This window comes from Brachyistius frenatus, unplaced genomic scaffold, assembly GCF_029030835.1.
Source record: "Brachyistius frenatus isolate BFR_SWC_R1_liver_20210118 unplaced genomic scaffold, ASM2903083v1 Contig_254, whole genome shotgun sequence".
Lineage (NCBI taxonomy): Eukaryota > Metazoa > Chordata > Actinopteri > Embiotocidae > Brachyistius > Brachyistius frenatus.
In genome coordinates, this window is record NW_027210853.1 from 209,031 (window position 1) to 230,672 (window position 21,642).

Consider the following 21,642-nt stretch of genomic DNA (forward strand, 5'->3'; position numbering starts at 1 on the left):
TTTTTACCCGTTACGCACTTGGAACAATCCAGAGTGGGACGTGGTGTTTACATTGAGTGCATGCTGGGTAATGTAGTTTTATTGTAAACAGAAAATCAGGCCTACTCAAAGTTTATAGCAAGAGAGCCGTGTTAAACACGGCTTCCGCAACTGTCGTCAAATAGAATATAGGTTATTAATATATTATATATTATTATATAATATATAATATATAATATGTTTATTTTCTGTCGCTATTGTTATATATTATACACCCTCAAAAGTACTTGATTCTGGGATAGACAGAAACAGATTTTATTTTTATTTTTTTTTAAGTTTTTGAAAAGCGTATTACCATGACACCAGTTGTTTGTCAATAGATGGCTATAAAACATAATATAATGTTAATAGATAAATTAGTAAATGGAATGAACTAATAAAAGGGATCCTTTTTATGGTATCAATTTCAGGCGGCAAAATACAAGATAAATAAAACATTATGAGCCTGTTTATGATACAATTAAAACAATTCCCAGTCGACATAAGGTGCTTGTAGCAGGTCTGTATTGGCAAACAGTACAACGGTATCCAGACAGTCATCCTCTTCTGGGTCTTGTGGGAAAATTTCAAACAGGCCGTATCTCGAGCCCTGATTTAGATCTACAGCAAAAAACACTTGACAATCTGGAGTCACTCGGAGTAAAGGTTGTATTTTCTAAATCTGTATTTAATGCACTCAATTAGCAGACAGCATACCATTTTTATTTCACACCATCCTTTTTTCAGTTGTCATCAGATACAAAGAACATGAACCATCAATCGCAACATGAAATTAACATGAAACTGGGGGGAGGCAGATAATAATAATAATAATAATAATAATAATAATAAAAAAAAAAAAAGAATCCACTGATATAATCTGATGTTTGTTGGTTTTAGAGTGTTTTTTGAAGTTCACAAAATGTTGATAATTTCTGAAGTGTGTTATATAATCAATAGTCACTCAAAAACAAAACCAATTAAGCATGAAAATCAGCATTTCCCAAGTGATTAAGGTCCATGAGGATCACTGAATTAAAAATTATGAAGTAATATTCTGGGGCTGTCAGAAACTATATTAAACTTAAGGTCACCATTTCCTGGTACTGTAAATCCGTATGTACAGTCCACTTTATGATGAACATGCAAGATCAACCATAGAAATTCACTATGAATATCATAGCAATCCCACTTTACAGCTAGTTGCTCAAAATATGAGCAGATGATTTAAGCAAACCAAACCCACTGATATGCTTATTGTCTGCCTCGTCCACCCAGCTCTACGGCAGCGTGTGAAGCAAGGTAGTTATCAGGCTTCACATATCACGGCACTACGTTGGTGCATTCTTACTCCTTCACACACACACAAGCCGACAATATGCCACGCTGTATAGCAAAGAACTACTCGAGTCATTTTTTGCTGGGAACAGGGAAGAAAAGCAGTTGCCTGTGGACCTCTCTCAGCTGAGCATCTAGAGTCTCTGTGGTGAGTGTCAGTTCTCCTATTTGTGTCTGTAGGCTTGTGATGGTTTCGTTCTGCTCCTCTTCTTTGCGCCGCGCGTTAGTGGCCTGCCTGCTGTACTCCAGCACCATACATCCGCCACCGATGAGGAAGATGATGGCCTCTCCCAACAACTCTGCGCCCAGCTCTGCAGCCGATTCCTCGTTTAGTGGCTTAATGCTGGAACCCCGAAAGCCCATGATCCGCATCTTGGTTCTCATCTCAACCCAGTGATAAACTGCGAAGACAAACAGCGTACAGTGTGAAACAACATGCCGGTTAAGCTTTCGATATGATATTTGACGTCCTGCTCACATTTGCACTGAAGCGTGCCTTCATGTACATTATTCATGATGAGTGCGAATGCGCCGCTTACTGCGATTATAATTCATAAATACAAAGTTTTAATAATACGGGCTTTCAGGGTGACATTCGACTGCCATTTCCCATGTTATGTAATGAATGTAGATGGTGACATTTCTTTGACTGAACAACCCAACATCTCAGCTTGTTTTCTTATAAAAGGCTTTTCTTTATGATCTCCATCAAACTTATTAATAATTATGAATTTTTCTTGCTCTTAAATGTAAAATTGTAGATTCATATTTCTTTAGTTGCTCACAGTATTATTTTGTGCCAGCAGAGTAAATGTTGTAAAAAAAAAAAAAAAAAAAAAAAATGATCATTTGGAGGGTAGGAGGCTTTCTTTTCTTTTTGTTGTTGTTGTTGTTGTTGTTGTTGTCTTTTTACTTGAACTACCATGAGCCAAGTTTTCTGACACACTCTGCAGAGAATATGGTCCATGCCGAGCCTTGGTTGTTATTTTAGCAGCGTTTTGAACAACTTAAACGGAGAGAAATCTCCAAAATGCCTAAACACTACAACACAAGAGGCCAGTCGACGTGTTTCCAGTGAAGTCAACATTTGGACAGGACGTTGGGGAGCCTGCTGTCCTCTCGTGTCCTCACAGCAAAGCTAAAGGCTTCATACGAGCATGCTCAATGACAAACAAGACCCGCCCTCTTCAAGCTTGCTTGGCTGCTATTGGTCGAACACATAAACCCATGAAAATGATTGGTTAAGCGGTCCCTTCAGCTTTAATGCCATTGGTCGTCGCGGCTCTCCTCGCGTTATCTGTAGTCGCGGGTGACTGGCAGCGGATTCGAGGCCATTCGTGGCTGTTAGCCCGGTTACTCACTCTGTGCCGGCGGCAGGCAGACGTAGGTTTTAAAGAACTCGCTTCTCCGGGCTCCGGCTTTTATTCGGTTCGCGACCGGTTTGCTCATCTGCCTCACTCCGAGGTAGAGGAGCTTGGCGATAGGAAAGGCACCGACAACCATCTTGGCGGAAACACTTCACCTCAGCGGGGCGGAGCACGCAGAGTTTAGGCGATGACGTTTAATGATTGACAGGGTCCTTTGAAGCCCCGCCCATGTATGCAATTTTTTTTTTTGATTTGCACCGCAGACAGATTTTCACTCACGCGCAATAAATAAACACTGGTTAACCTTTGATCTCTATTTTATTTTTTATTTTTTTAATTTTTTTTACAACATCGCCATGGATGAGAATAAAACGAATATGCTGTTCATTTCCCTAAACGGCCCCATCTGGTGTAGGAAAGGGTATATCACATATAATTCACGTAAATCAACTACAACCACAGAATATGCAATAAAAAATGACGTCAAATATTGTCCTTTTTTGGCGCGTGTACCACATTTATTCAGGCCAATACCATTGCCATACTGAACATGCATGATGCAGCACACTATTGGCTATTAGACAAGCCACTGTGCGATTAATATAATCAGGTACAACAATATTAGTCAATCCTGGCGTTGACACGGCATGCAACGTATATATCGTTGTCGACAGCGTCTAAAACATCATAACTTTTAAACTAATTAGACTATAAGTAAGTGTAACTCGCAAATAAAAAGCTGACACGTTCTTTATGCGTCTTTAAAATGATATGCAACGCTGCCATCTTCGCAGAAAACGTCAATACAAAAAAAAAAAAGAAGAAGAAGTGTATCCTGAAATAACGATGTTAGACTTCACCTGTGCCAGCTGTGGCAGAAACACCTGGCTCGGGTTACAGCAGCGGAGCGAGCCGAGGGGCTGGACTCTGAGCCAAAATAACTCAGCTCGGTACGCAGCGATGACTGAATGTCTGGAGTCTCCGCCACAGGAGAGAAACACAAACGGATCCGACAGACTTCAGGAAGACGAGAAGCCTTGAACACGGTTCAGCTTTCTTCTCGAATTTGGGGACAGAAAGGAACTCGTTTTTGAGGTAAGAAAGTTTATAGTTCTTCCCGGAGAGGAAAACTGCGACAGGGTCAGGATTTACGATTAGTTCGCGTTGGTTATGTTTTATTAAGATCAAGTCTGTGTTGTATTAGTTGGTGTATTTTTTTTATATATATATATATTTATTTTTTTTAGTTTGTTCGGAGGTAAGTTTGGAGTTGTAAAAACGCATTTTCCTCCTGAATAGTTCTTTCCAATGTTTCTCTCGTTCATGGGGGATTTTGTGTGCGAGGAGGAGCTTGTTCTAATGGAAATCAGATGTTAAGGAAGAAAGGCTGGCATGCCTCTCAGTCTGCAACCATAGAGAGAAGCCCGAGCAACAACAGCCAGCTATAGCTGCTGGCTGGACATTGATGGACTGATGTGCAGACTACCATTCACCAGTAGTCTGTCCGTTATTGGCAGTCATAACCATTTAAATCCAAAGAAAACCAACTCTAATGAGGATTTACTATCTACAGGGACTTTGTGGATTTGGTGGTTGTATTTATTTTGGTATTTTTTATGATGTTTCATATGATATTTCTGTTGGATGTTAACCATTTGTGAGGAATCGTGTATGATTGATAGTCATTTTTAGTGTTTCTGTTCATCACCATCAAATCCATTCTTGTGCATTTTTGTTTTGAAGTGAGTGACTATCAGGAATTCAATTTTTTTTTTTTTAGGATCTCTACACAACTGTAACCTGCATGCAAATTAAGCCTTCCTATTCCAGCAGGATTTAGATGGCATTCATCCAGCTTCTATACTCTTAATTGCTTTGTTACTTGAAAGGAGCTGGTCTGCATTGTGTGCTGCACTTGCTTAACCTGTTGCCTCACCAATGGTTAAAAATCTCACCTATAATTTGACTCTCTCCTCTGTAATCAAATTCATGCATGCACACACATGTCGGCAGTTTCGGCCCTGCTTTGCACCATCGACAGCAGGAGCCTGACACACAGAAGGCATTAGGGCATGTAACATGATAGAAACTTCTGTAATGTTGAGTGGCACCGAGAGATTCCTGAGTCACATGTTGTGGAGAACAGTATCGCTCTGAAAGTGGATTACTGGCACAGTGCTGGATGTCGCAATGCCAAAATGAGAGGAGGCAGCATCATAAACAAAAGAGGAATATAGGAAATTCGACTATAGTTAGGAACTAATTGTTATCATATCAGAAATGTCTTTGGTCTTTACATGGTTTATGTACTCTTGTGTCTGCAGGAGAGTAATTGTTATCCTCAGACTGAGAGCATCAATAGACCTGTATTGTGTAGGGTCTTTGTTATGACAGTTGCTGATTGTGTATGCACACCTGTTTGTGTATTTAGATAGGCATTTCATTGACTAACTGGGCCAGAGAGTGCATGCGTAAGCATGATAAAAAGAATACTTTGGGTGGAGTTTTTGTATTTAACAAGTGAACAGTTGGTGAAGTCTGAAAGCAGAAGACGTGATTAATCAGTGAGCCATTACCGGTGGATCATATGTCAGCATGAACATCAGTGCACAACGGTCTCCTCCTTCTGTGACACAGATTCCTATTTATTTTACGTAATAATTAAACGGTACCTTCCACCTGCATTTGCACAATAAGCCTTGGCCTTATATCATCAACACCAATGCCCATTCCATTAGATAGTGGTGAGCCAGTACAAACATTATAGTGGATGTTATCTTTGGCATTGGACCCAAAGTGTTACTTCGGACTAATGTCTTTCTTGGTATTCCAAATCTAGAAAAAGCAATCGTAAAAGGTTTTGAGAATTCAATTTTAATGTCAGGGTTAATGTTTAGATTTTTTTTTATAATAGAATCCTGCGCAGCCCAGCTGAGGAAGTGGGAAGTGTTTGGGTGAATCAGAGGATTTTCCTTCACCATTTAGTCTCAGCAAAGTTCATTGCAAACACAAAGGCAGAACGATCAAGTGGAAGGATGTGAAGGCGAGACTGACAATTGTGAAGCTGGGCTGGGAGGAAATAAGCGGATGCCTAGATGGAAATAAGTTCAGCGTAACTCAACATCAATTAGTTTGGTAGTCTTGGATTGTTGGTGAGGAACATAAAAGGAATGGGAAAACTGAGGCACTGCTTGTAGTTGTGGTCAGACACACCCTGGCTTTCTGCAAAGATAGTGATTATTGTCTTTAATCCTTAAATCTCCCTCCTGCCTCTCACAGGACCTCTCTGCTTTTCCGAGTGTCCTTTAACAAAGTTTCTGAGTTGCCAAGTTTTCCATCCAAAAAAAAAAAAGCCAGTAGTTTATTTAAGTACTATTTTTTTTTTTTTTTTTTTTCATCTTGTGGCTTTCATTTTGGCTTCACCGCTCAAAAGAACTAATTGTTGAATGTTGAAATTGTAGAAGCAGCTGACATTGTAATTTAAGCAAACTAACCAAAAAGAAAACGAATATCAGGTTTTTCAAGAACGCTTTTTGAGAAAGTAAAGTGACGCAGCTTCAGCGGCCACAAACTGTCAGTTCATTTTAAACTTTCAGATAATTAATCTTCCTGTGTTTTATACTCCCCCCCTCCTATATGCTTTTATCTTTATCCTCTAGTCTATGTTTACAATAAGGTGTAAAAGTTGCCTCATTTGTCTGGCTATGTGATAATTGCTGTTCCTAAGAAAAAAATTTTTTTTACTATATGCCCCTCTCTGCTTCTAGTCTTAAAACGTTCTTTTTTTACCAAAATTACTCTATAAAAATTATGCTGATAAAATAAGCAAATTACCAACACAAACAGTGGAGATAAGAATATAAACAAGAAACAAACGCTATCACTTGAAAAATAACAAACTAAGAATCCAGCCTTGGGGTTGTGTGACTCTCCCAAACAGTCAAGTTGCAGTTCACAATATGTTTGTTCAGACTGTATTATTATTGTGGTGAAGCAGCACAGATGATCCACACAGTCAGCACAGTTTCAAGGTGGACACCAAAAGTTAGTGTCACCAATTGCGTATCTGACCAGTTGTGAAATATGTACTTAATCTCTATTCCTGTTCCTGAGTAATGGCAAAGCGTTCCCAGTATCAGCTTATCCTTGATTCCAAGTGAACATTTGTGACAAATTCAAAGAGACATCATTGCTGAAGGTGTCCTTGAGATATCACATTCACAAACCTGGGACGCTGAAAAATAACCATCAGGCCCACGAGCAAATGTAGAATTTAAATGACGAGAAAAACACAACAAGGTGGAAGATGATAGAACATGAAACATAAAACAAAGTGAAATACATGAATCAAATAAAAACACAATTGGAAAAAAGTTTTGACGGTGAAATGATCACGTGACAGTAACGCAAACAATTCAAACGCAGCAAGAGTCATCAACTTACGGGAGAAAATGGTGATGTCACCACAAAGAGTGTAGCAGGGAGGAGAGGGGCGGGGTGAATGCTTCACTGGAGCAGGCAGGGGAGAGTTCAGGGAGTGATGGACCTGACCTTTGTGAGTCAGTGAGAGTGTAATCTGTGTTTGTTCGAGTTGCTCTTCACAGAGATAAGCCTTGCAGGCTGAGTGAGGTGAATGCCTCACTGGGAGGCGTGGCGAGGAATGTGGCCTGACTGAGGCATGACAAGTCCCGGCTGAGTACACCATGTGAAGAACGCTCATTACCCGACTGTCTTCAGTTTGATGGCGTTGCCTAATGTTCAGCTGGTGTTTGAGTTTATCCAGTGGCAGAGAGCGAAGCGCACCAGGCAAATATATATATTTTTGGATGTACAAACACACTTCATGTGTCAAGCAAACAAGCTGGCAACAAAGACAAACGTCCCCTTAATAAAACAGTTTAAAGATTCCCCGCAACTTTTCTGGAAATGTTCTATTTGGTATTTGTTTTCCAAAGTAACATCCATAACAAATACATCTCTATTTCTCCTTTACAGGTGCAATCTGTGACATCTTTACACAAAAATTTAAAGCAGGAGGAAACCCTCAGTATCTGAGCAAAAATGACAACATTCTTTGAACAACTTCAAATCTGTCCCATTGGGGTTTTATATATATATATATATATATATATATCTAAACAGCAATCAACATAAGAATACAGTTTTGGAGTTGTTGTAAGGGGAAGAAACAGCCTTGAGCAAATGAAGGTGCCTCTGGAAAATGCCGGACATTCCAAGATGGGGCTTGTTGAAGGCAGCACAACAAAGCAATAAATCACAACTAGAAATCCCACCTGTCAGCTGTCAGTACACTTGAATAAATATATGCAGCTAGTTCTGATATACTTAAAAGCCAAAGATGCAGTGATGATTATTATTTTAAGTTAATGAAAAAAAAACGTTAAAGGTATTGAAGTCTGATTTTTAGGTCTCTTCTCTTCAGCTTTGCAATCAAAATGTGTACATACTGTCATCAAATAGAAGACGGCAACTTATCGGCTCAAAGTCTTACAAACCAGAAGCACAGGAATAAGAAATTACAAAGAATATTCTATTCCATGCATATATTTTAAGCTCATCCACTTACAAGCTGTGTACTGAACCTGTTTCTTTGTCTGTCTGTCTGTCTGTCTGTCTGTTTGTTCAAATAGACCAGTCATACGTATGATAACACCTGGCTTCACAAATATTATGGTTGACTCAGCAAGCAGGACAGACAACTGCAAGTGACTGTTCTAAAGGGTAGAGGTCTGTAATGTAATTTACTGTATGCTTATACTTTTTTTTTTTTTTTTTTTTTTGGTTGCTTTTGCAAATTTCACATCACGAGGTTAGTGTTGCCTGTTAAGACATGGCAGGTATTCAGGTTTTTTTTTTTTTTTTTTGTGTTAAATGCCTTGAGGGCGTGAGAGAGCTGGGAACCTGTTGCTCAGGATAAAAGACTGCTCGCTGTTCAACACAGCACGAGAGGCAACGGCTGAGGTACATTGAATGAGGATAGAGCTTTTTAATACAAATCCTGGTATTGTTTGGTTTTGCAATTGACAGGAGCAAGCCGAGTCTGATGCTGAATGCACATTCATTTTGTAAGATGGTACAAACATTGCTAGCTGAAAGAGGTGTGAAGCTTTTCTGGTTTTCTTTTTCAGGAGCAGGAAACTGATACTTCACAGCCATGAGTTCTCAGACAAGCTTTGGCACCAGCATGCTGTGTGAGTTTCCCCAAATCCTTTCTTTGTCTTCTTAGCTCAGAGTTTATTTGTGCACATGGCTGTGATATGCTAATGTTAATTGTCTGTGGTACTTATGTGGCTTATCTGCAGTCCAGTCTATGAATGACGACCTGAACGCATCGCTGGCCACAGCTGATGAGTTATCCAAAGAGTTTAACTCGATGCTGAAGGAGGCCTCCTCCTCCAACAACAACACAACGCCTGGGTCTCAGGTACACACATATACACGCACACTTCCAGTACTAGTTTTCTCCTTTCAGCTGTTCATTTAACAGTTATATTTTTGCAGTGCTTAAAAGTGTATAATTATTCTATAATTATTGGATTGATATTCATCAGCAACATATTCTGAGTCTCAGTCATTGGCAGACTTTCAAACCACACTGGTTTAGTAGTTGTTGAATGCCAACAAAACAAAGTGTAAATTAATCTTTGCTGTTTAGCACAGCAATCATTCCTTGTAATATTTATTCATTAGATAATCATTTCCCCTTCAGACCAGCTCCACTATCTCCAGTCAGCAGCCTCCATCCACTCGGCCATCCAGCTCCTCCATCACCTCTCTGAATTCAGGTGGCAGAACTAACAGCAGCTCCAGCTCCACACCTTTCTCCCCGAGCTCAACACCTTCCTACCAGACTGACTCTGTCTTCTCCAGCAATAAAAATGCACCGTCCTCCTCCTCCTCCGTCTCCTCAACGAGTCCGCTCTCATCCCCCCAGATCCACAGGAGAGGACACTCTCCAATCCCTCAAGCTGGATCAGGCAGCTACGAGTACGGCCAGCACAGCCTCAAAAAGTCGCATCACTCCCAAGGCCAAAATTCCCACTCTCATTATAACAGGAGCCCACGAGGCTCAAATAGTTACATAGAAAGAAGCCCTTCACAGAACCCCAAGGCTATTTCTTTGGACCAGCCAGCTCGCTCTCCCTCTGTTCAGACCTCCCTCAAACTGCTGAACCCTTATGATAACACCTCGATGGGCCGCAGGTCGCCTCGGCTGGACAGAAATCCCTCTCCATTGTCTTTCAGTCATCAAATGTCCAGTACACTTCCTCGAAATTTTGGCAGTTACATTCAACCCGGTAAGAGCCTGTAGTTATCCAGCAGTAAAACAAAGGCAACTAAACCCAATACAATGATTTAATTATTATGTGATTGAATTAACTTGATTCCCTTTGTTGTAAATCATTTAGGGAAACTACCTGAGAGGTTAACTTACTGTGTGAAAAAAGAAACATGACCTCAACATATAATTGAGGGATTTGAGATGTAATTTTTTAAAATTTGACTTAATTTGAATATCAGTCAAATCTTGATGTGGATGTGTCAGTTCCAATTGTCATAATTTACTTCTTATTTTTTTTAAGATTATACAAATAAGTGACCAGTAAACTAATGAATGTGACATTTGTTGTTTCTCCTTTTTCCACCACTTAATAAAAATTTTCTGTTTATGTTTTTGTATCTTTTTGTCCCTCCCAGATGAGAATGTGCAACTACAGAAGAGTCCCAGCAAGTGGAATGAGACAGATCTGGATGTGTCCTATGAGAGGAAACCTCACCACAGCTATGACAGTTGGTTGATTTCTGCTACTTTTTGTCCTTATTTTTCAACTTTTAATTTTGTATGTGAATTTGTGGAATCAGTGCTTGTCTGTACTGTATGCGGTCTCTGTTTTTTTTTTTTTTTAAATAAAACCTTTCTGTTACAGCGACCGAGTGGATGCGGCCGTCTGTGCCGAACACCAGTTGGCGAGAATCCAACCTCGATGGCCCTCCTCCGGCCCCAACCCCCAAAAAGGTGGGTGGTATTAACACAGTCTTTTAAAAACCTTTCTTCGTGTGGATTTTGTGTACCTCAAACTTTGAAGTCACAAGTAATCTACTTTCAGAAGTTCAGACATTCAAGTCCAAGTCTCCTAGTGTTGTTTTTCCACAGATAAGAACATTGTGAAAAGACTGTGGAGTCGGTACTTTCCCAGATATGACACACCTTTCCTTGCCTTCTTGAAATCAAGCCCAAAAAAATCAGTCACAGCATTTCTTTTTTTTTTATGCTGCATTTGTGAAATTTGGGCATTTTAGGGGACAGAAAAATGTCCAGTTTGATGATAAGGAAAGTCAAAAAGGCACATGACACAAAATGAACACCTTATTATTGACTGTCAGGAAGTCATTTACTCAACTATTGTTGTTTATGAGTTAGTGGAGGTGATAATTCTCTGTGTCCACGGTCTGATCAACAACAATTTCCCTTTTCTTTCCTTCCCAGGATCCTCGCTCTAATCCTCTCCAGTATTCCCATGGTTCTTTGCCCCGTAAAACACGTATATCAGTACCTCCCGAGGTTTCATCCCCAGCCAACTCCCCTTTCCACTCTCAGCCCATCATCTCACGTATTTCTATTCCTCCCACTTCCACTAAGCCCCACCAGCGTAAACCCATTCCTCTCTCTGTCATAATGCGCCTCCAAAACCCCCACTGGAGAGTCATGTCAACCTGCCACCCCAGAGTCCTGGGAGGAGAAGGAGATATGGCCATTTACCAACCAGCAGTACCCATCCCGAGGGAATTCTCCCACCAAGCTGTACTGAAGCCACAGCAGCAGCCAGCTGAGCTGAGACAACCAGCCATATACAGTGATGGTAAAACGCATTTACCAGTTGCACACAGCTGCACACAGCTGCACACTCTATGACCAATGTTCACAGGATGTCTGTTCTATAAATGTGGCTTGTGTCCATGTTTGCAGCGCTGAACCCAGGCGACGTCGAAGCAGAGTTAGAGCGGCTGGACTATGTTCACCACATTCCTGTGATTTTTGGGAATCCCACCATGCCAGAGGGTGGTGTGGCGTTAGAGCAGGGCGTGCCGCCTGCTCCCCGGCCCCTGAGCCCCACCAGGCTGCAGCCAGTGGTGGCCCCTGAAACCCAGACTGATGTGATGCCTGACCTGGAGGAGCTGCTCCGCATCAGGGCAGAAATCCCCCGGGCCCTGAAGAGACGAGGGTCCGTGGACCAATCACGGACCCTGAAGAAGGCCTCCCACTACCAGCCGAACCAGTACAAGAATCTAATCGACAAGCTTTTCCACCGGAAAGATCATCGGCAGAAGGGGGAGCAAGGCAGCGACACCAGCAGTTCCTCAGACGGGGACGAACCGGCTATGCCTCCGGCCCATGTGCCTCGACCTCAGGCCCTCACAGCGATTCCTCAGGACTTCATAGTAAGAAAGTGACTTTCACTAGCTGGATTGTGTCAGATTGAAAAAGAAAGACCCTCCAACTAACAATGTGGTAAAGCGAGTTGATACAACCAGGCGCTGTAAAAGATGTCATTTTTATTGTGTCACATTATGAATGCGCTGTGCCACATGAAATGCATAGTAAATCAGCAGATTACATCAATTACATTATAAGTTATACATTAAATACACTACGTACATGTTACTGCCGTAAATTATCTGGCAACGATCTTCATTAGTTTCATTTTGTTTTATTGTCTGCTGTGTTTTTCTTAATAATCTTAATTAAGCTGCCACCCTGCTTTGTCCCCCTCAGGGCTACCATTCGATTCTGAGGCGGTCCAGTCGAGAGCGCAAAGGTTCTGGAAAGCGAGCTCGGCTCAGCCCGCTGGTCCTAATGCTGGACGGAGCATTGGTCGGAGAACTGGAGATAGTTCAGAGAGCCGTTCAAGAGGTTCGTGTATTAAGTACTACAAGTACTGTTATTGTACTGCAGCTACAACTGTAACTACTCCGCTCCTGCTACTAGTGATAGTAATAGTGCCTAAACCCGTTGCACCAATAATGACATAAATCTTTGAGGTGTCAAAAACTTAGCATGTCAAAATCCACAATGCATTAAAAAAGTTTGCATGAATCCAAAAGACTAGCAACACTATTCATAATATTGGAATAAAGTCTAAAGAGACAACTGAACAGAGTGAAACTGGTTTACATGTTAAAATCAAGGCCACACGACACTTTTCATTTGTTGTTTGAGTTGGATTGTTCGCTCCATTTACCTTCAGTACAAAAAACTTAATCCACTAAAACCACTTAAAATTATTTTTAGTTGACATCAGCAGCCTCTATAAATATATTTCATGAGTGCCACGGTTAACGAGAGGGAGGGAGGACCCAAACGCACGACGCTGGAGGCAACAGGCTCAAGCCAACAAAAACATTATGAAGCCAGTACACAAACACAAGGAGTGAAGCACTGTCAGATAATCAGGAAACAAAAAAAAACATAGGGAGGCGGTAAGAAGACTAAAGCTCAGGAATGGGCAGAAGTCATGTGGAGTAATAAGCTAAAAAGCAATGAACTCACGATCATGAACTGGCAGAACTAAGTACACAGAGTGCTGAACTGCAAAGCCAGGAAGTAAAACAAACACACACAAGAGGTGAGTAAAACAGGAAACCCAACAAACTAAAAGACAGAACCAGGACAATGTGGGAAAATAACTCAAACCAGTGTAAAGTAAGCGTGAGACGGTAAAGTGTGGTGCTCCAGTTCTGGATTCGGACATAAAGAAGTGCTGAAAAATATGTTATATTTAAATTTTCTGAAGGAAAGTGTGCTGAGTGTGCATCACCTTGTTCAGCTCATCTGTGCTTCTGCAGTCAGCCCAACAGATGCTACTTCCGTCCTAAAAGTTTGGGGCTCGCACAAGAAGATGCTGACAGTCGAGTTAGAGGAAGGATCGACTGGAAGCAGCCGATTGCAATAAGACACAGAAAAACATCTGTGTTTATCCTCACACTCATTTCATACTGCATATAAGAACATGGGCAGAAATGAGGGTAGAAATTATTGTGATTAATTACAGTTTAGCTGACAAATCTACTTGGTGTAAAATGTTTTTCACAGATGAATGACCCCAGCCAGCCGAATGACGAAGGCATCACTGGCCTTCACAATGCCATCTGCGGGGGACATTACAATGTGGTGGACTTTCTGGTTCGCATTGGAGCCAATGTCAGTGCACCAGACAGTCACGGCTGGTAAATATTTACTTTTCCTTTACACCGTGCCCTTTAATCTCTTATTTTATCTGTCTGTGTGGCCATTTCACATTGTGAAATGAGTTTGCTAAGATGAGGGTGTTTGCTCACGACGGCGTCATAAATTCACGAGAATCATAAATGCCTCGGATGTTTTCAGAACATAACGTCGTACCCTGCATGTGTCTCTGACCCACAGGACTCCGCTGCATTGTGCAGCCTCTTGCAACGACCGTCCTCTGTGCGAGTTTCTGGTGAGGAATGGAGCTGCTGTCATGGCCATGACGGAGAGCGATGGCGCAACCGCCTCCCAGAAGTGTGATCCGTACGCTGTTGGGTTTGAGGAGTGTGAGAACTTCCTGAGGGGTGAGGCATGTGCACCAAAGCACAACCTATGAAACTCATTAAAGAATAGTCATAAAATGATGTAATCTACACCTCACTTTTAACCTCAATGTAATGTGGTCAAGTTTAGTCAGTTTAGCGTCAATCAGCCATTCGCACGCATGCACATGATATAGCAGATGTCAAAATACAATGAATAATAAATAAAAAGGTCACACTTATTGATCATAGCTAAAATTAGCATCCAAAGTCACTTAAAGGGGGCAGGTGTGTTTTTGGTGTGTCACTCAGGGACACTATTATAGGACTTTAAAAAGTATGGGATTTTTGTGCAATTATTTAATATCCTAAAATTTTAAAGCTTTTCATGGCAAATCTGCATTTTTTTTTTTTTTTTTTTGTCTGAGTGGACAAACTTATTTAGATGACATTACACCAAAATTCTGCTGGGAAATATTAGGCTTTTTATATAAAATAATAAATAAGTAATATGTCAGGAAAAACTCTTAAGAACTTTTAAAATAAAGCTATTGTGAACATTTCATTGGTAACATGTAAACTTTTGGTCGAGAAACAGTGTTCCTCCGACGACCTCTTTCTGGTACAGCACGTTTGACCCACTTGTCCTGTTTTTCTTTGTACTACCAGGCGTGGAGGAGGCCATGGGGGTGGAGAACAGCGGGGTGCTGTATGCTCTGTGGAGTTATCCGGCTCAGGCAGCTGACGAGCTGAGCTTCAAAGAGGGCGACATGGTCACCATCCTGCAGAAACCTGAAGGGTCTGATTGGTGGTGGGCCTCGCTCTGTGGCAGGGAGGGCTTCGTTCCAAACAACTACTTTGGGGTAAGATATACATTTCTAAATGAAGGGCTTAACAGTCCAATCTTTGCCATCTCATTTTTGTTGCATGATAAATTTCATAATGCAGAAAAAAAAAGACCGTTCTTCTGCTTTTTTTTTTCAGCTCTTCCCAAAGGTTCGGCCTAAATCTCTCTGTTAAGTGATCTCGATGATCAACCGTGGTCAAACTGATGCAGAGGACTGTCTCAGAAACTCTGTTTAACAGCTTCACACTGTTAGTCTAAAGGACTTTGTGTGATTATGAAAAGGCTGTACTGCTGCAGGGCACGAGAGATGTTTTTATCTGTCAGTCAAGGAGAGCTGAAGGAGAAGTCTCTATTCATTTCGGCCTTACTGACAAGAACAAATCTTTTTTTCATTTGTAATGGATCTGCTGGAGGATATTTTTCTAGTAAAGCTACAACTCTGTACTTTACTTAATCTTTCTGTCAAGCTTCACCCGTCCATCCAAAGATTACAAAGGGTTCATCTTTCCTGTTGTTCTGCTCAGCTGTGTTCAAGTCAGCCGCGGACATGTCTGATCCACTGGCTGGTTACTAATCAGAAGTGCATTATGATGCGTGGTGTTGAGTCTACTTATCAATGAGGTCAATGTATGTTGTCATCAAACGTGACCCATGATTGCTCAGTTTAGAATCAGGTTGCTTCAATAAGAGTAAAATCAACACTCTTATTACTGGAACAGTTCTTCTGCTGCTACATCAAAGAAGCATCAAAAAGTTTTAAGTGAAACAGAGCTGTTTGAAGTTAACATGGATTTTTTTTTTTTTTTCTTCTTCATTCTTTTATAATATTTCTGTATGGGGGCGACCAGATAACTGAGTAGTTAGGAAAGTTAGCAAATTCTGTCAGCAGTTTGATTCCCCACCGGTCATATCATATCATTCCTCCGCTTTAATTCTACACATTTTTTCTCTGCATCTACTGTTTTCATTAAATAAGGGCAAAAGGCCTAAAATGTATAAAAATGACTTTATGTAGATATCACTGTTTCTGCAGCTAGTTTCTCAGATCTTAGTGCTAGTATCCAAGGTAAGATATTTGTGAAGCAGATTTCTCTGACTACAGAGACTGATTAATCTTATCAACGAACACATTTATGACCTTAATAGCCCAAAAAGATGTTTGAATTTGAGGAGGGATGTTTTCCTACTAACACGACCTTCAAGTATTTTCAATCAGCCACAGTAGGAATGTACCAGAATTTGGCTTGTTTCTGCTTGGCTTTAGTGTTGTTGTTTTTTTCACAATGTTGGTCATCTGTTGTGTTTTTATGCCACTTGTATACATTAACCTTGTTTTGAAGAGAATGTGTGTTTTCTATGACATTGAAACTGGTCTTTTTGTGGATGTGTGTGTATTCACAGTGGTAGAATGAGTATTCGGTGATGTATTTGTTTTCGGTTTTCATCATCAGTTTTCAACGTTTGAAACTGTGCATTTAACCTTTAACCCCTCTGAAGGGACACACACTGACCAAATGTTCAAATATTCAATAAAGGAGTGATGTGATTTTGGTTTTCAGTGGAATCATTTGTCTCAGTCAAGTGTTGGTGGCTAAAAAAAACCAGCTGTGAAATGTCCTTTACTGACCAGCAGATGACACTGTTTCATCAAGAATAGATTCAGCATGAGTAATACAGTGACACTCGTTTTACCAGCAAACATAAACTACTATACGATAAATCTTCATTTATCAATGCTTTTTTTGTGCAGAATTACTCCTTTCTATTATGCATCATAGTTATTATCTACGTTCTCTTGTTTCCGCCTCTTTGAAGCTATGTTCCTTCACATGTTCCTTCTCACTTTCTACGCCCACCTCTGCGACTGCTGGGGATACTTAATGAATCAATTAGCTGCACCATTATGCATAAGTGTAATTACTGAAAAAGCTACACACATGATGAATATTTTTGTAATTAAGTCTGACTCCAGCCTTTTGATATGCAGACTGTCTGTGTTCAACTCGCATTAAGAAAACACCACTGCTCGTATGCTTCATCACAATCCCTGAAGACCATTATGTGTCAACACTGTTTGAAGCCGACTCCTCTTCCACTTCTAATGTCATTTTACTTTATGTAGATTATACAAACATATAATTAAAATGACATACACAGAGTCAAGTACACACATTTAGAATTTACTCACACGCATACAGAGACACACTGATGTGTAGCTGTGGTGGACTAATGTAATATTTCTGGTGAATAATTCAGGTGTTTTAAGTGAACCGAACTGTTGAGTGGCCTGTACCAGAATACATAATGTTTCATTGAAATTTATCTCCACTTGGCCTCAACTAGTGGGCCGTGGCATAGAAAAGGAATGCACTTTCACACTGAGAAAAACATCTCATCTTCAATTATTAAATGTTGTATTTTTTTATTCAAGTCAACAACTTAACAAAGAAGGTGTGATTACACGACTTTACCGCTGCAGTTTCCACAGATAATGAATAAGGACTCACTTCATCAGTTTCATCATGTGTTTTTCACATTTTCTGTAGCGATTATTATTTTTTTAAAATCATTAAAAAGATGTCATTTAAATCAGTGGTTCCAATCATTGGGATCACAATAAATCCAGCACAATGCAGTGCAGTAAAAACTCCTCTGTTGAAGCTTCTTAGAAGCTGAAATTTACCTAACATTAGCCTCTCTCTGACATGGATCTATTGCTGAGCTCTTGGATTAAACTCCATTACATTGTGTGCAGGGGTTTCTATTTTTTCTGATAAGGGAGTGCCAGATACCCTCTGCATGCAACTACAAATGCATAATTTCCCTCTGGTCCTTGCGGCTACAAGCATTCAGTCAAACTCAAGGCGCCTCCTGAGTGTCCTGCATAGGTGAAAGAATCTGCAGCAGTGAAGAGTTTTGTGCTGAACTGTGATTCTGTTCAAGCAGAACTCATTTGATGCCTCATTGAAACCCTATTATGGCCACAATGGAGCAAAATGAACTGTTAGTGATGTGGTTTGCAGCCGGTGACGGAGGTAGCGCGGCTACTCACCCAGTTTTTTTTTATTATTTTTATCTCATTTCGTACTCTGTATTCAATTCAACTCTGCCTCACAGCCCCCACCAACGTACATACGCACGGTCATTTCAGACAAGCTGGCCATTATCAGAGACAGCCTCTTTGGCCCATCAGGATCTGACATGACAGACCAGCCCTAAACTGCAGCGGTCAAATAAGCAGAAAGGTATGCTTTACTGTCATGAAATAAAGAATAGAGCTGGGAGGCTCTACCGAGAAACAGAAAAATAGAAATAGGAAAGCTGAGACGGGAAAACCGAATGAAGGGGAATAAAGAGTTTGACCGAGGGAATGAAAAATATCTTTCTGAGCACACCGTGCAATTTTCTATTTGATGGGATACCTGAGGATGGAAGGAGGGATTAATCTAGAAAACCCAACCGCATCAAATGAACCCCGTTGTACCTGTCCTGACTGACAGCGGGCAGAATCAACAATCATCATCTGAAAACTGTTCTAATGGCGACAAAAAGAGAAAAAATAAATAAGGAGAGATTAGTTTCATACGTTTGTGTTTGAATCTGGATATCTGTAAACAGAGTCATCGTAGCAGACAAGGCTGCGGTTTACAGTCTTAAGATGGCAAGTTGACCCACAGGTCATCAATGTTGTATGTTTATGCCTTTTAAGTATTGAAGAGACGCCCTTCTCAGTTAGAAAGGAGATCGGTTCAGCCAGACCAGCGGCAGAAAGGTATCTTATAATGTGATCTCAGCAAAAGCTGTGCTTCATTATTTAGAAACCACAAACAAGTGTGTTTGTGTGCGTTTCTGTGGCAGCAATATCAGTTGGAAACGCCATGAATGTTTCCAACAGTCCAGGTCAGAACTGGACTGATGTGTCCCTATATTTTGTGAGTATTATATGTGACAGCCAACAAACTGCCTTGGAGGAACACCCTCTGTTTGTGTTTGTGTGTGTGCACGTGTGTGTTTCTGTATGCATGCACCCCCTCGCTCCGACACTGAGGTGAGCAGGCAGATCCGTGGCCCTGCAGAAACATAGAGCTGAACTGAACCCGGTCAGCCCTGCGTCAAGGACACACCCTGAGAACGGGGCAGCAAACAAAACAAACTAAAAGGCGGGGTGAGCCTGCAAAAATGTCCACTCCACTCGTTTCTTTCTTTCACCACCACATCCATTCTCGCCATGCTCCCACTCTGTGCTCCCGTGGAGTAATGAATAATAGAGGAGTGCTTGTCCTCCCTTGCTCCCCTAGTTAATCAGAGCTCGCCTGGCTGCCCTCTTCTCTGCCACTCCTCACTTTAATAAATCATTCAGGCCTTCAGAATGACAAGTACGTCAGCGCAGGCTAAGCAAGGGCCGTGGTGGTAAAAACCCGGCCATCGCCTCTTACTACAACCTCCTACACTCCAAAACCAAGAACAACCCTTTCTCACTATCAGCTCTCTCTCCTCTCTGTGCCCTTTTTTTTTTTTTTTCAGTGTCCCCATCACTTATAGCCTTCTTCTTCCCTTTTTTTTTTCCCCTCTACAAGACAAATCGCGCTGGCAAGAAGTCCCACTCCATCTCTTTCCTCTTCTCTGCCTCTCTGTGTCTCCCCCACAGGGAACCGTTTCACTCTGCCGGGGTTCGACCAAATGAATAACGTTCTCATTCCTCATCTCTTTCCTCCTTCTCCTTTACGCCTCCACTTTCTCTCTCTGCCTGAGCAGAAATTCCTGTCGGGATGACATCACATGGCAATGTCCCAAATGAGTGCTGCTGCAAAGAGGTTCATAAAAGGGATGGATAATTTTTTTTTTTTTTAAAAACGTGCAGTGTGCGCAGAGAGAGAAAGAGAGTAATTTCCCCAGTATTTAAGCATCTAGTCATAACTATAGTTGTTAAACCATTGTACTGGTTGCAGTTGCCTAAATTGCAATAAATTGCAGTTTGCAGGTTTAATGGCATCAATTTCATAGGAAGAACATGTAAATGTCTTTCTTACTTTCTTTCCCCCCCAAAGTCTCCAGTTCCACCTCCGCTTGAATCTGTTCTATCAATCTACATATGGGTGATACAAGTAGTTTCATAGCATGATAAAGCTAAATCCAAATCATGTAATGACTCAGTATGTTTGTCTCTTGAGGCCATGTCAATGGAGAAACTGATGCTTAAGAAAATAACTGACGTTTCTTCCATTCGTGAGCTATTAATCCAATAAACAACATGTTGATGTCTTCGAGTCAGGATATTACCACAGAATAAAAGATTCATGAATGGGATAACTCACTTCAGCAATACATCCATGAGTCACCGGGGATTATTTGTTCAGTTATGATAGTGTGTAGAAGACAGAACTCGGACTCTTTGAGTCCTTAACAGACTTTCTGAGCAACACAATCTGGATCCACTCACCAAGCACACCCCCGGTACTCGGTGGTAGGATATTAATCACTTTAATTGCAAAAAGGCGTGAGACCTCCATCCCATCCTCCATCTCCTATCCACTCTCTTTGAATGTTTCTCTCTTTGTCTCCTCTTTCTACATTCTCCCTCCTTTTTTTCATCCTTCCTATCTCTCTCTCTCTCTCTCTCTCTCACACACACACACACACACACACACACACACACACACACACACACACACACACACACACACACACACACACACACACACACACACACACACACACACACACACACACACACACACACACACACATACAAACAAATGATTCTACTCAAGCTTTTTCTTTATCAAGGCTTCCCTCTCACTTTGCATTTCTAATCCCCTTAAATGGCCACTTAAGCATTTATTTCATTACTTTCCACAATTTCATTAGAGTCATCAAAATTCAGCAGAAACTGCACTGTATGCATGTGTGTGTGTGTGTGTGTGTGTGTGTGTGTGTGTGTGTGTGTGTGTGTGTGTGTGTGTGTGTGTGTGTGTGTGTGTGTGTGTGTGTGTGTGTGTGTTGAATATTCCCTGGTGTGTAAATGACCTGGTAGTTACTGGCTGTCTGAAGTGATTAGTGGCTGTTCCACAGTCCCTCTCAAATGTTCATAACAAGGTGCTGTTTCAGTTCACTGTGAGGTTAATGAATAAAAGGAGGAAGATGTGGGCAAATGTGCTGCATCTGGGAAAATATATTAAAATGGCACAACCAAAATGAGGTAGAGAGAGAGGACAATAGACTGGAGTGCAGAGGAGGGTGGTGCAATATTATTTTGTACGGTGACCTCAGTTAAATTGTGCAGTCTCTACGGTTGCTGTGAAGCACTCATCAGGCTGCTCGGTCCGTAGCTTCCCGCTGTGTAATAATATGTGAGACTTCAGAGAAAGTGTGTGTTCCTGCGTTTCATGAAATCTGTAACGAACTACAGCAGAGAAGAATTACTGCAGGTTCTTGGTGAAAAAAATATTATTTTTATTGAAAAACACGGTTAAGGGGGCCGTCGAATAGGGAAAAAAAATG

At 41.1% G+C, this 21,642-nt stretch overlaps 2 protein-coding genes across 3 annotated transcripts; one reads left to right on the top strand and one right to left on the bottom strand.

Moving 5' to 3' along the window:
- Positions 1 to 878: 878 nt before the first annotated feature.
- On the bottom strand, positions 879 to 2,891 carry opa3 (outer mitochondrial membrane lipid metabolism regulator OPA3). The gene is made up of 2 exons (XM_069720987.1): positions 2,718 to 2,891; positions 879 to 1,757 (listed from the first exon to the last, which is right to left on the bottom strand). Exons 1-2 carry the CDS (start codon positions 2,857 to 2,859, stop codon positions 1,429 to 1,431), a joined length of 471 nt encoding a protein of 156 aa, XP_069577088.1. The 5' UTR covers positions 2,860 to 2,891; the 3' UTR covers positions 879 to 1,428.
- Positions 2,892 to 3,596: 705 nt separating this feature from the next.
- Positions 3,597 to 16,687, top strand: ppp1r13l (protein phosphatase 1, regulatory subunit 13 like). 2 transcript variants are annotated; one of them, XM_069720980.1, is made up of 13 exons: positions 3,597 to 3,818; positions 8,873 to 8,935; positions 9,047 to 9,168; positions 9,454 to 10,042; positions 10,443 to 10,535; positions 10,673 to 10,761; positions 11,233 to 11,605; positions 11,713 to 12,185; positions 12,520 to 12,657; positions 13,837 to 13,970; positions 14,170 to 14,336; positions 14,964 to 15,157; positions 15,279 to 16,687. In XM_069720980.1, the coding sequence occupies exons 2-13, from the start codon at positions 8,899 to 8,901 to the stop codon at positions 15,312 to 15,314; spliced, it is 2,445 nt and encodes an 814-aa protein (XP_069577081.1). In that variant the 5' UTR covers positions 3,597 to 3,818; positions 8,873 to 8,898; the 3' UTR covers positions 15,315 to 16,687. The 2 variants fall into 2 exon arrangements, with proteins under 2 accessions (XP_069577081.1, XP_069577082.1); XM_069720981.1 differs by lacking the exon at positions 3,597 to 3,818 and adding an exon at positions 8,231 to 8,471.
- Positions 16,688 to 21,642: the final 4,955 nt, after the last annotated feature.

Coding starts and splice junctions, on each gene's coding strand:
- opa3 (XM_069720987.1), bottom strand. CDS start 2,859: ATGGTTGTCGGTGCCTTTCCTATCGCCAAGCTCCTCTACCTCGGAGTG. Junction 1,758..2,717: donor CTGCCTGCCGCCGGCACAGA/GTGAGTAACCGG, acceptor TTGTCTTCGCAG/TTTATCACTGGGTTGAGATG.
- ppp1r13l (XM_069720980.1), top strand. CDS start 8,899: ATGAGTTCTCAGACAAGCTTTGGCACCAGCATGCTGT. Junction 13,971..14,169: donor GCACCAGACAGTCACGGCTG/GTAAATATTTAC, acceptor TCTGACCCACAG/GACTCCGCTGCATTGTGCAG. Junction 15,158..15,278: donor TTCCAAACAACTACTTTGGG/GTAAGATATACA, acceptor TTTTTTTTTCAG/CTCTTCCCAAAGGTTCGGCC.